The sequence below is a fragment of the Xylocopa sonorina genome, chromosome 4 (genome assembly GCF_050948175.1).
Source record: "Xylocopa sonorina isolate GNS202 chromosome 4, iyXylSono1_principal, whole genome shotgun sequence".
NCBI classification, from domain to species: Eukaryota; Metazoa; Arthropoda; class Insecta; order Hymenoptera; family Apidae; genus Xylocopa; species Xylocopa sonorina.
In genome coordinates, this window is record NC_135196.1 from 4,073,092 (window position 1) to 4,088,348 (window position 15,257).

Consider the following 15,257-nt stretch of genomic DNA (forward strand, 5'->3'; position numbering starts at 1 on the left):
GTGTATAATTAAACTGGCTGACACAATTATTTTATATATCATACGCATTAATGGCACAATTATCGCATATATTGTTCATTCAAATTTTATATTATATTGACATTAATAGTTTTGTACTATTTTATATTATGCAACGAGACAAATGTTGAGTGTATATTTAATAAGAGATTTTAAAATGTTATAATTACTTTGACGACGAAGAAAGAGGATATTCAAGTGGTGTCGTATTTGATTAATTAAAGGCTGTCGAATTATCTCTGCATCTCTTAATATTGAAAATAGTATACTTTTCCTGTTTCGCGGGATATAAAAATTCCAGATCGTGCAGATTGAAACCTCGTACGCGATAAATCACCATCGTGGCGAGAATGAAAAGAAGTATTATAGGCGAATTAATTTTCTATCTGCCGACAACTTGTTGAAGCGAGAAGTTTCGCTTGTTACTCGATGTGCCTTGACAGACAACTTTAAAACATTTTTATCTTGGGAAAAAAATTCATTTCTTGATTGTATTGTCACTTTTGTAGTTTCATTCTTTACCAAGGTCTATAAAAATATCGTGCATATAAATACATCGAAGGAGAGAGATACTGTTGAATATTTGTTACAATTTTTAATAGAATTACCAATAAATTTTGTAGGAATTCGTAATATTTGCGTGGTTGTGAATAATATTCGTAAAAGAAATTCTTGATTGATCGAACAGAAGTGATGAAGTAATTAGAATTATTATATATTATCTAAAGCGATATATACAAGAAAAATTAGGTTTGTAAATTCTCCAAACTCGAACTCTGAAATGTGCTTTGAAATAATCCAATGATCAACCATATAATTCTTCACGTTTCAAACATTTTTATAATATACTATATGCTCTGCACGATTGCAGAAATACAGGCTAACTTATTTATCTGAAACAGGATAGTATACAAAAAATATATTATTTTTCTTAAACTGTTTAGAGCATGAGTTCATCGTAATGAGCTAAACTAGTAGCTAAGCGTGCGTAGGAAGACATACTACGATTCTAACGTTATACGAGCAATGCCTAACGAAGGAGAAATTGTTTAATGAATTCAGGGTAAGACGTGAAAGTTCATTGAACTGCTACCATTTCACAATATATTAGATGAAGACAAATCTAGAAAATTTATTGAGAATATCTATTGAATTATTGATATAATTAAGTATATAATTTAATTGATTCTAACGTTCTTCTCTGTTTTAGCCAGTCTGTATTTAATATCGCCTATCAGAGATGCTAGGGGGTTGAAAATTGCAGACAAGAGTAAAACATGATGCATACAGGATTGAAATCGGTTTTCAGATTCATTTAATTATTTAGAGTCACATTTCGCAATAGAAAAAGCTATTGTTAAGTGCACAGATTCATTTTGTTATTCTATTAAATGCAGCTTCTTTTTGTGTTATGAATGAAATATTTGCTAAATTATTGATCTAACATATCGTCTACTAGGTTCTAAAATAGAATCATAATAATATGGGAAATTTATGACCTGGAAAGTGATTTCGGTTTTTTGAGAATACAAAAGCGCAAATTTTGATTATATACATAAACGTGCTGTGTTTTAAAAATGATAGTTCGCCAATTTCAAACGAAATAAAATTTCAGTGCCCCAGAAAACGTTTGACGTTACCATTTTGCATCATAAAATGTAGAGGTAAACATATAAATGTAGAGTAAAATTGAAAAATAGGTTTTCTCCGTAGCTGTGTAGAAAAATAGTTTTATCTCATAATTAAATGCATACTGCACTAAACACATAACGTTATAAAGGACTAATAAATTTTCTAATATTTTTTTTACAAGTCTCTACTATAATTCTCAATAAATAATTTGTACTAAAATTCGTAATTCTGAAAAAAAAACGATATACTATTATTATACAATTTTTCAAATTATCCGAATATTATTTTAATTATATATACACGAATTAATTAAAGTAAACGTAACAAATGCTCCATCAGCGATTAATCGCGATCGAAAGCAACGCGCCCTTTGTTCAGAGAAAGGAAACGCGTCTCCATCGGCAGCAATAAAGGCGGTCATCACACTCGAGACCTTCCGCAACTTCGAGCGGAGCCGGTGAAAATACCGTCGCGTTCGGGGAACACGAAGGCGCGAGGGAACATGACCGATGGCCAAGGCGTATAATTATTCGAGGAAGCGATTCGCGCTATTCTTTACAGCCGACCATAAAGATTTCCCTCGTGTCCCTCGCGAACAAGGTAGCCGAGGCGAATTTATTTTTTGGCCCGTCGCGCGTCGTCGCGGAAAAAATAGCTCGAACGTCGCGTGGCCCGCGATCGTTACTATTTCGAATACCTTTCTAGGAATAACTGCATTGTTCCACGAATCGCGCGTCATTGGCGAGCGAACGTTCAAACGATCGTGATACTTGCGAGTCGGGGGTTGTGGCGAACGGAGGGTTTACGATTGCCCCTGAATAGCTGCAACCGAGAAGACCCCCGTGTTAAGCGTAACCGAGGAGAACCCCGCGTTAAGGGTTAATGAGGTGACCCCCGTGTTAAGGGTAACCGCGTTAACCGTGTTAAGTGCTAATGAGGGGTCCCCTGTATTAAATGCAACCGTGGAGACGCTCATATTAAGTGCAACCGAGAAGACACGCCAGTTAAATGCAACCAACGAGAACCTTGCGTGAAGTGCTAATGAGGGGTCCCCTGTATTAAATGCAACCAATGAGAACCTTGCGTTAAGTGCTAATGAGGGGTCCTCTGTATTAAATGCAACCGAAGAGACGCTCATGTGAAGTGCAACCGAGGATAGCTTGAAGTTAAGTGCTACAGATGGAGACCCCCTTGTTAAGTGCAAGCGACAGTAACTTCGAAACTGGGAGGGGCTCTTCTATAGAGGAAGTGATGCGATACAAAAGAAAAAAACGCGATAATGGTTTCATTTATAGGGAATTAAATAGATAAAATGCTTGCTTATCGATGAGATAACGCTAATGTAACGATAAAACATTTTTTCCCTTGTTTTTTGATATTCCATTTTCTAAATTTAACCCTTTGCTCGACTTTACCACTCGACGTCATTTTAAGCATCCCTTGTAGTCTCGCAAGCATTTATAAATTCGTGAGCGACGTATATCTAGATGTGTTGATTGAATGAAGTAAATTTATTAAAGAGATCAAGGTTTCGTGGAGAAGGTGGTTATTTCTTGGTGCACTGCAAGAAAAAGAAACGTAGAATTCGTTTAACTGGAGGGTATATTACTATGTAGCCATTGAGGTTTATTACGATACGATAAAATGCTATATGGCTCATTAAAAATTGTGATCAAAGAGTTCGCGATTATTTTTAAATATAATAGTAGAGGATAGTGTGTTTAATGCGAGATAATGCTTCATCGTACTTAGTTTAGAGCAATTTTATGTTTTATAGACAAAATTATGTGAATTCAAGTTACTAAAATTTAAATAACTTGAAATCACGTTACTAATGGCAAACCTGTTATTTACTTGTTTTTTCAGTCATTACTAATCAAGCTATTTGATTTCAGATTAGCAAACTACTTTGCTGATGCGAACCCGTTACTTTCCTCGGGTTGAAAAATTTCCTCAAGCTTGAAAGGAAGTCGAAGTTCGTTCAACCTTTCCCTTGTCTTGAAATACATTTTGATCGTTGGAAAGTGAAACACATTTCGATCAACTTGCAATACAAACTCGCAGCAAGGCGCCACACAAATCACTGCAATCATTGATTACTTGAAGTTAAGTTATTTAAGTTACTTGAGTTGCTTGCAATTTTTAGGAAATTTTGTTGGAAAAAATAATTATTCCACTCCTATAGTTCTCGAAGTACTCATCGAACTTCTTAAGAAGTATAAAAAAAATTTACTTTTGTCGTCCATCATCGAGCTCAAAGCGAGCGTCAATGTGTTAATGAAACATGACTGTGACTTTTTCAAGGGACACAAGTTCAAAGTCGAACGACCAATCTCGAAGAGTCTTGCACAAAACACTGACAAGTATTTCGAAATTGAAGATTTAAGACCAGGATCCGTTAGACGGTACATGTCCGCGGTAACTTCCAAAACTAATTGTCTGGCGTTATCGGGGAACGAATCGACATGGGAAAGGCGAGCAGCTCCGGTTCATTAGAACTCGAAACCTGTCTTAGACGACTCGCGAGGGGCGATCGCGAAACAAACGCGACGCGTTCCCGTTTCCGGAAGCGCAGCTTCGAAAGCCTCGTAAACACGCATTGATTACACGCTACTCCACGCGTACGTTCCGCGTTCGTGATGTCCGCAAGCTCCCGTGCATATTTATGCGTTAATAAGCGGCAAGGTAGAGCGCGAAGCGGACCCATTGCGCGTAATTTGCAACGACCGTGGCAAGTCGTGCAAGAGTCAGAAATGTCGACGAGAAAATGATATAATGGAATAGTTATGGTGATACTGCGTATTTTAAACTGGAGGATCGTACATTTTCCGGATATCGTTCGATGATCTTTCTTTAATTAGAGGGAGACATGTTTAGAGATATCTTTCATTAAGCCTTTTTAATATTATGTCTGCATAATTATTCATAACGATTCAAAAAGTAAAGAAATGAATGTAAAAATGTTAATTTAATATGAAGTTTACAGTGCAAAAATTATGAAATAGAAACTGCTTAAAAAAAAGCATAAAAAATTAAATTAGATATATTTCGAATCTTTTGCTTTTTTTGAGACGTATTAGAAACCTTTTAGGAAATTGAGTGTTATATGTTAAAGGCTTTCTTGGTGTGTGGGTAATTTAGAACCGTCATTGTCTCATTAAGAGACATAAGACTACTCCTCAACCCCGGATGTAATCATTGAATCTCTTAAGTATAGTGGTCTCCGGTCGTAATTACTGAAATTAGACTGTCTAAGTGAACGCTTTTGATTGACGAAACGATCGAACGTGTTAAGATGTAGCGAAAGTCTTCTATGCTCACTATTTTTGAAGCTTGCGTGCTGTCAACTCTATAATATTTTTAATTCCTTGTAAATGTTAAACAAGAATATCTCTCAATATGTACTACAATATAAAGCAATAAGAAAATAATAATTGAACTGAGTTCGCTTTCATTTAGGAATAATTTGCAATGAACTTGAATAAAAATTAAAATCAAGTTGTAGTTTTAATTATAATTGTGAAAATGTTAAAAATTGTGAATTGATGTTAATTATATGTATTAATTATGAGAAAAAAATAAGTAATATATTTCCTTATATATATATTAAACTTCGAAAGTATTGAAAGCGTAAGAAATAATTCACATGGAATGGCGCTTCATCTCGGATATCTTTGCATAAATTTTACAATTTAAGATCGCTCTCCTATTGTTTGAAACAAGAACACTGTTACAATAATTTATAGTATACCAGTGCGATAGTTTCCTATAATTTTTTCAAAATTTTACGGTCCTCCGCGTTTATTTATCGATCAGTCTGCCTCGAACACGCGTTGCGAATGAAACGGTCTTAATCGCATTATAAAGTGGCATGACATTCAATTGGATGACTAACCGCTGAACTTTTATCGGCACCACTTCGAGTACCAGATAAATATAGCGGCGGACTTTTGTTTGCTTTTTAACGGTAGAACTTTTAAGCTGAAACTCGCCGGTAGCAAGTACCGAATATCGATGCGATAAAAAGCAAAATGGCCTAAAACTATCGATTTTTTTTCAAGCGCGGTATACGGACACGTATGCTTCGACCTGTCCCATAAATTTCATTCAACGTTCATTGCCTGTAGAAAAATTAATTGCGTTTCAGTTTTTTTCGAACACCTGACAATTAAATGCTCCAATTGATTTTACGTATTGAATTGTGGATTGTGTCTTGAATTATGTGTTTCAGTATAAGCTAATATAGTAAAATGTTTAATGGCATTTATCTGTAGATATATATTACTTTTAGTTAATGCAGTGCTGTTTGAGTAAATAATTTTCACTTTAAAGTTATGCAAATAATGTTACTTTTGGAGAGTATTATATAAAGAGTGTCATACATATCACTCTATTGATATCTTTCAGTCTAATAATTTTCAATATTTTATCTTGCTAACTTTTCAATCCATTCTAGGTTTCTAAATACACTTTGGATCCTCAGAAGAACAATATTTAATATCTTATATTATAACCTTTTCATTATTAATTTTATTTCTAATCTAAGGCAAGCTATCATAAATCTAACTCTTAGTAAATATTGACTCTGCTCCTGTGATTTTAAGCAAATACTAACGATATCTATATATGTACATGCCTCAATAATAACGAATGGTTTCAGCAAAAATTGCAGAATATTTGATTATTTAATTTAATATATCAGTAAACTCTAAAGCATTCGTACATAAAGGTTCGTCAGTTGCCAGTTGCTTCGACAGAACGATGATTACGATCAAAAGGCAAATGGTACATTACGACACATTTCATGTTTCGCAAAAGCGACCCTGAATTTCAGACGTAAATGAAATTCCTCAAATTTTTGCCAATTTCTTCACCTTCGAACTAGAACTAGAACAGAAGTCTCGCCTTGGGTGCGGATGCGATTCTTCGACATTTCCGTCGTTTCAAAATGAGTCATATTTTTCGCGAGACGTATAAAAGCGTTGGCAGCTGGACGAAATGGTTCCCCTCTAATTTACCACTGAGCAGCTTTAAACGGTCACGAGAAATCCCGGTGTCACGGTAAACGTTCGGCACGTCACGAGTTCGATCGATTTAACTTGCTCGTCAAGTTTTAATGACCGCGAATTCGAAGAACCTGTTAATGGTCCCCAGCCGGAAATGCGCGTTCTCCGCGTTCGATGTTTTCCTCGATCCATTGTTTTTAACGGAAAACATCTTTGTAAAAGCGGAGCAGTTGATGGCAAACACTGCATTCTTTCGAATAATTGAAAAGATCGCATCGAAGCCCTTCAGATTTGTCATTCGTCATTTTTGTAGAAGCGAAATGCGTAAAAAATTTTTTACGAATTTATTGAAACATTAAAATTCTCATAAAAATAAGAAACGTTCTATTTCTGCGATTATTGGCTGGTAAAATAATATAGTTTTCATTTAGAACAAATATCTTTTTACTTGTCGACAACATCCGTCTTATGCTAATATTAGAAACATGCAATTATTATAAATTGTAGGAATTAACTATTGAATGTAATTAATATTTATGATTTTCAAAATAATAATTTGTAGCAGACTTATTTTTACTTATTTTACTACTTGTCTACTCTTTTTTTATCTATTTTGCTGCTTGTCTACTTTTTGTTTTACTAAAGCAGTTTAAAACTCTTTAAGACACTCAATTTATTCTTGATGATCACTGTAATCATTTTGCCAACGTTCGCGTAAAAATAGACTCGCATTTTTTAATAACACGCGACGACCTATTCATGACTTTGAAACTAATTATGCAAATATGATAGCCAACAGACTACGAACAATTGTCTGGACATGTTTCTTTGAACAGGTGCGTGGCAGTATTTCATAAGCGCAAACAGGCCGTCATTGTATTTTAATGAACCGCGCGATAAGCGTACGTGTGTGTAGAATGTTTAAGAAGAATATAAAATAAAAGTTAAGCGAATGAATAAACATTAAAATCAATATTCATATTCCTATCAACGTCCTCAAAATATCGTTCCGTTAGTCACAAGAAAATAAAAGTAAAATAAATTTTACTATAAATACTACTTAAATCCGATTTTTCAACCCTTTACACTCGAAAGAAACACTCACGATTAGTTATTGCCCTCGCGTTATGTACTGAAAATTATTTGAATCCTCTTCATATCGAAGCCCTCGAGTTCGAAAGCAAATTTTAACTGGCTCCACTTCGGAGCCCTCGAGTGCAAAGGTTTAATTGAATCTTTAATTGCTTTATATCTTCGCTGCCGTAGCAGAAAATGCCTTCGAATCAAGATAAATCGGTTTGATAAACGGAAAAAAAAAAGTAAAAGCTTCGATACTCACGTTATCATTTTGGAGCAGAGTGTAGGAATTGTTCGAAGGTCCCGGACTGGGCGACGTGACTTCTGAAAGCTTGCTAGGAGATAATTTTTCGCTGTTTCCACCTTCTGCGCTATCGCTGCTTCCGCTGCCACTGAAAACGCAATACCGTTAATTAACGTCCATTTCGAGACGGCCTTAGAGGTCGCATTTTTGCAAGAAATTCAATTTATTCTGCAACGACGCGTATAAAAAGAGCCTCGCCAGTCACTTTATATTCAGAAGCGTGCAGACGCGCGGTTTTAACAAATTTAAATTATGTAAATATATTCCAAATAATTTAAACTCTGTTGTTATTGCGAATCTTTTTAACCTCTTTACCTTTGCCTTCGATACATTCGTGCATTTAATATTTTTCTATCGAGAACAAGTAGAGGAAGATTAATTCAGTTATATTAAATGAACAGTGGAAAAATTAAGTCATACAGAAAATTTAATTGTATGCAAATTAAGAGTAACATTCCATTTTCTAAATTTGTATTATTTAGTCTCTTAACAATTTATTTATTTAATAGAAAGATGCAAATGAGATGGTTCGATCTTTAATGAATTCACAAATTATCATCATTACGTTGTCGTTTCCTACTTAAAATGCGCCGTCACTAAATCTATTCAAATCTGGGACGCAACTCCTTTTTCCAATCATAAAAAGAAGTACGGCACAAGAAACGTCATACTTTGAACCTGTTAGAGCAGCAAAATCTCACAATAGAATTCTAAAACCTAATCATATACTTCCAAACAATTTTTATAAAATCACTTTAATCCACGCAGCAGTTTACGCAACACTGATAAATTCGCAAAAAATATCCTAACACCTCGAAACGAGCGAGAAAACTGAATATCTTCGAAAGACAAAGGATTCCAAAGTCGTTCTCGATAACGATCGAGGCACGTTCGAAAAAGAACCGAAAAGTTGAATACCCTCGCGAGCGTGGCTACTCTAAATACCTCCTTACAATTCGAGTAAAGAGTAAAACAGGAATTGCCGAGGACGTTACGGAAATAGAAAGTAACGCGTACATTTTTAACCGGGGCACCGATAAAAACCAACCAACTGGGTACAGATTCGAGGCGCGGAGTCGCGAGGAGTCGATAAAACGCGATTGTACGGCGATTAGTGATTCGTTGATTTAACGAATCGCTAAAATGTCCCGTCACCCGATCACTTTTCGGAGACGCATCTCGCTCGTCACTGTTCGCCACGGTTCCGGACGCGCACCAGCCGGGCGAGCCAAACAGCTGGACGATGGTTCACGAATTCCAAGGAGCCGTAAACACAAGGAGTCGCGAGCACACGGAACGTACGGCGAACGTTGCGTGTCCTTCGTGTCTTGTCCACGTCAATCGCGTTTTAATATCGTCGGGTTTTCGTCTTACGCAATCACCGCGGATGCTGCGCGTCGAAGCTCGGTCCCGGTTGAACTTCAGCCGTGGCGGAGCGCGCAAAAAACCCGGACGAGGAGGCAGAAGGCTCTTCTAGCTGGCGTGGATCGGCACTACCGGCGAGGCCATAGCCGCGGCAGGTATTATTAAAACCTAACAAGTACAAAGTGACTCGGTCGACCGGTTCGACGTTGCCACCAGCATAGCATTTAATTCTTCTACAATGTTCACCCGTACACCCGGGACGACACTCTTTTCGATCCGGTTGCTATGGAAACGTTATCCTTGACCCTCTAGAACAGGGTCATCTTTTTCGTTTCGTTTGCTCCTTTTGCCGAGCTGAGCGTGCCCGTTGGACGTGGTCATTGTCGAGAGGTGGAATCGTTCTCTGTGTGTGAAAGAGTAGCTGAGAGAGAAAGAGTGAGAGGGAAGACGGGGGAATGGAAGAGAACGAAAGAGAGAGAGGCGGATGAAGAAAGGGAGACGAGCTCGTCTCACTGTGGACAGGAAAATGCGGATCACGTATAGTACCGTTCAAAAACATTTCGATATTTATGAATTTATTTTTCATCGGCTGGAATTTTGCTAGAGATGTTCAGCTGACAGGAAGAATTTGTTGCGGTGGCAGATGTTTATATTATGTTTGCATTATATTGTGGATTTGTATGCGTACTGTTTCAGAGTGTATATGTTAAATATAGCGAAGCGTACAGTTATCCTGAGATTAGTTAAGATATTTCGAAAATGATAGTTCAGATAAAATTACTCAGAAATTATTTAATAATTGTAAAAATGACTAGTTTTTGTTTAAATCCTATTTTGTTCCTATAGAAAACTAATAATAAAACTGATGTGGTCTGTTATAAAAATAAAAATTAACTTATCTCGGAAGTTGTATCACCTCAAAGTTGATTGCTGGTAACCGTATAATTTTAAACGGAATTTATTAATAAAAATAAATATAAATACAGGCTTTATTATAGAAATAATATATTAATACAAAAATATTATTTCTACTGCTTATGGAGAATAAAATCTACTAAAAATTAAAATTACTGAAATTACTGAAGATCCTCTTAAAATGTATTTTTCTCTTTTATGCTAATTTATATTGTGTCAATTGCAACCGTGTGGTTACTAAACGATAAAGAAATGTAGTTCATACTGCAGCATTAAACCATTTTTGTGATTTATGATTGGTTTAAACTTCTTTATGGAGAAACATAGTGTCTGAATACAAGTTATTATAAAAAACTATAAAAACTATTTTACAATAGAACAAAGACTATATTGATCTACAAATTTTCCATCCATTTCCATTTCTATTACCACCTGTAGCTATCCAATTTATCTCCAAATCGATTCGATTTCAAGTAGAATTAAAAAGTATAGAATACACACACGTGTTATTCTATACTTTTTATTTGATAAACTCACAAGTATCGGTGATGCAACTCGCGCGATCGTGCCTCCAGTGGTCGATAGCAATTTTCGCAAAGCCAATCCTTGCTCGTTAGGTAAAGTCGATTACTGGTGAGGAATGTGATCAAGTTACACCCCCTGAGTCTGGTCTCGTACAAAACGAATGCACCTACTTCCCTCGCATCCATCTTCGCGCATTATCGTCCCTTTAACATGCACCCCTTCGTTTACCGCACGCGACCGTCACGCCTGCTCCTCGAAGGTCCTCCAACGCTATTTTAACGCTGACTTTAGCCAATTTCCACCCCCCTAACGTTTCATCGTCTATTCCTTCTTTTCCAACGACGTCAATGATCCGTTTTCGAACGCACAAATATGTATTTCTCGCTGTTTTTCTTCCTGCGCCTGTTTGCGTTTTCGTTTTCGAAAAATGCAGACGTCAGCTGGCAGTTAAACTTCGCAAGATTGACAATGCGTGTACATATGTCGCATAAGTAAATCTCGCGTTCGTTTATCGTGAGACAAGTATCTTTCGACGAATTTCGACGTTGTAAAATGAAAGTATACGAGGAAGTTTTGCTTTTTTCGTTTTCGTTGTCTTTTTTGCGAAGTTGAGTAACAAACTGGTACAGTGTTGCTCAAGTATTATTTAAAAATGTTCAACAATTTTCCCGTGCAAGTGATAAACAGCACCGTTGGAGTTTCTCGTAAAAGAATTTCAATTATTATAACACACGTTCGATCCGTGCGATTATATACGAGTTATCTTAATTATGTCAGAAAAATTGTCGTTATTTTTTTCTTCTCGCACACTGTTTCGCTTTCCACGATCTTTTCAGGTCATCGATCGATCCTTCGGACTTTCTATTCGATTTTACTCTTCGATAAACCTCGAAGCTGCACGGGCCACTTTTACGAGTCTATCGAATAAATCAATCTTCGTACCGTTTTGCTCGTCGTGCTTGCATCGATGCATTGTCCTCCGCTTTGTTTTCGCCTCACGGTGCAACGGTGTGTCGACTTTCTTTTCCAAACGTTACTCGATTCGTCGCGACGAAACGACAGTACAGTTATTACCTCATTTCCGTGGCGGAAAAAAGAGCGCGCTTGTAAAACGACCCGGCTCTCCTATTGTCTTCTGGAACTTTTCAAAGCGTTTACTCGTATTCGTTACAATTCTCCTCGATGACTCTAGCCGTGCTTATCTTATCGTGCGAGAGAAATTCAGACTTCTTTTTTCCACGACGACGATTAAAGTTCCTGGATATCGTCATTATGAAACAACAGGCGGCGCATCGTATTTTTCTGTCAAGATTTATCTTCTCTTCCTCTCTAGTTCCAGTTTTCAAGCAAAGTACTGTCGATGTCTGTTTACGTTAGGTTTGAATGAACAAGTTAATCGAACAGCGATTCAATCCGTCCGTTCCCATCGAACCGCGCATTTTTGGCGTAAAGAAGAAACCACGCGGTTCACTTTGGTGAACGGTGCACTGGATCGATTCAGAAAGAGTCGAAAGCAAAGTGAATCCCGTGCGTTTAAGCAATACAGAACGAAATGCAGAATTACACCGTTTGGAAGCTAGGATACTTTCATTTAAACACTCGAATGGGACGGGAACACTTGAGACCTCTCCTCGCTTTCCTTCCAATTCCGTCGTATCAATCCAACTGTTCATCCAACAGCGAACACCGCGAGCTTTCGCCGCAAGATTCGTTTACTCACAACTTTCACCTAATTCACGAAGCAGCATCGAGGACTACAACAAGCCTGCCGTCACTTTCGTCACCTTTGAAGCACACCGCGTCTCGACGTAATTACGTCCGACTGCGTGCGTGTATACGTTTCCACGATCGTGCCGCACACACCGTCTCTAGCCTTGATTTATCGTTACAAATCCTCGAATAGACGCCTATCTTATCGCGTGTACCAGAACTACCAGTATTCTTCTCGAACGCTTCCTCGCTGCGCTGACGCGGATCGCGAGCAACGACGACGGAACGACGTGTCGAACGCGTTGACCGGTCGCGGAAAGACAGTTAGCTGCAACAGATACGATATCGCCTGATAACACCCCACCCAGACGCGATTTCGAGTAACGACGCGGCGCTGGCCACGATAAAGCGTCGTTTCATTGCTCGATCGTCGTTGACGACCCGGACGCCTCCTCTAAGACGCGACACGCGCGAGGCACGTCGACGGCTTCAAGGCTGCGACACCTTTTACTCTCGATGGGATTCCAGTTTCGCGAAACTGGCTGATTAAAAGAGACGCGGGTGTCCCGCGGCTCCTGTCGCTTGCGCAACTCGTTCCGATCGCGAACAAATTGCGGCTAGCCGCGGGAGACTATGTTAGGTGGCATCCAGAATCGTGTCTCGAGTTGTTGTTCTTTTTCTTTTTAGGTATGCGAGCTTTTGCGCTGTTGATTTGAATTTTGTAGATTATGAGTTGAAGTTTTTGCTTATCCGGGAGCAGCTTTAGATTTGAGTGTGTTGATCACGTTCGAGCGTTGCACGTGCGAAACTGAGAGTGATGGGATCGGTTTTTTTTATGATGCTTCTAATTTATCTGGAGCTGATTATCGTTAGTGCTTGAGATGTACGTTTATGGAAGATTGTTTTTAATAATTGATATAGTTAGAAGAGTGTTCGTTTTTCATAGTTAGTTCGTGTTATCGATAATTGTATCGTGAAACGTGTAGTTGAAAATCCACTCGATTAAATTATTGTATACTTGCAAGTAATAAATAAATTGTTGATGACGACATATATGTATATTGTCTGCGTATTAATTATATACATTTTGCATATTTTAACCTTTTGCACTTCCTTGTCGAGTGTGACTCGATATCAGTGAATAAAAAAAGGAAACAAATATAAGTTCTATAAATATAAATTGCAAGAAACTTTCAGAGCTATGTTTAATATAATTAGCAAATGAAATTGTTTATAAGTAGCAGTCGAGGAACTGTGATTTTAAGTAAATTTCGGACACTTTAAATAGTAGGGAGTTGACAACAAAATTGAAAAATAATTCCAAGTGCAAAGGATTAATATATATGTTAAATCTCCATGAACATCCGCTGTTTAATCGTCGCATGTCGAATGAATTATGTATACTTAATACGCCATTTGGTGGCATGATACGTGGTGGCTGAAATGCGAAAACAGTTACTCGCGAATCGTTAACGTTTCTGAAGTAAGCGATTTGTTCCTCTGGAAACTCGTCTAAATGATCGTAGTGTTCTTGGTACCACTCTGAGCTTTGTACCAATAAAAAGAATATTAAACTGTTGATGCGAAGTGACCTGTATGGTAATTAGGTAAGCTAATCGACTGTTTGAATTTGTTTCATATCGCGATGCTTCAGGAAACATTGCGCAGCTTTGGTCACTGTTATTTTTAAAGCATTTGTTTGAACTAAAGATAAGCTCTAGTCTCTAGAGGTTAAAGAAATAGCATTTTTTTTGTCGAGTTGCAAAAATATTCAATTTCAAGAGGACGTTTCAATATTTGAAAACCTAGCTGTGAATTTTTTAGTTTAAGTGACACTAATCGTATCAATATTTATTCTTAAATTTAAAGGAACATGCGATTATTCTGAACAGCTTGATTCAAGTTCATTTGAAGTTATATAACTGTGATCGACGATAGAAATATTTATCGTCGCATAAGTAAAAGAAAGATCATTTCTAAGAGGAAAAGTTGAAAGTAAAAATGGCAATCTTTTAAAATAAGAAAACATATGATCGTCCTATTGTTTCTACCCTGGTGTTCAGAAGATGTATTCCTTTCTTAAATTGTTTACGGAATTTTGATTCATCCACCCCTAAATACTGCCAGCTTTTAGAAACTAACAAATTTACGAAGATTGGTTTATTTGTTTAACGCTGTACTTTGATCAAATGTTTGGGAAGTCTCCTACGTTGCTTACGACGGTACAGTTTATATTTTTCGTGCTTCGACTGTCTGTTTAACCTGAATAAAAGCTGAAAACTCCGAGATGCACAATATCTCCAGCGATATTCTAAAATTAATACATTGCTAATAGCTGACGTGGGTATTCTATTTTCTACTGGATCGTTTATAATAAATAGTGTCCTATTTCGAGGCACGTCTTTAAAAATACAGAGCGTTTCGTTACAGTTAAGTGGGGCAAAATCGAAAGTGTGATTTTTCAAGTCAAAATAGGATTTAAACGGGGACTTCGAAAATTCTTTGCGTTCTTCACATCGCATGTGTTAATGACGAAGGTTCATAAGCCACTGCGATGCGTGACGAAATCCTGAATGGCCGTCGTGCTGACTTCCGCGTTGTACCGTTTTATGGGCCTTTTATATACCATTTAGTGTATAAAGAATTTTCAGTCCACTTCTTTTGAAATTACAGCATGAAACGTTATTTCGTCAGTTCTCGCTTTC

At 37.2% G+C, this 15,257-nt stretch overlaps 2 protein-coding genes across 2 annotated transcripts in view; both read right to left on the reverse strand.

Annotated features, from left to right (window-relative positions):
- LOC143423257 (uncharacterized) overlaps positions 1-15,257 on the reverse strand; it is a 325,047-nt gene that overhangs the window by 47,616 nt on the left and 262,174 nt on the right. The gene's annotated exons all lie outside the window — the stretch shown is intronic.
- Positions 1-15,257, reverse strand: part of LOC143423252 (uncharacterized) — a 107,704-nt gene that overhangs the window by 7,604 nt on the left and 84,843 nt on the right. The window contains exon 10 of the mRNA XM_076894442.1: positions 7,996-8,125. Within this exon, the coding sequence (XP_076750557.1) occupies positions 7,996-8,125 (130 nt within the window). The remainder of the gene's footprint in view (positions 1-7,995; positions 8,126-15,257) is intronic.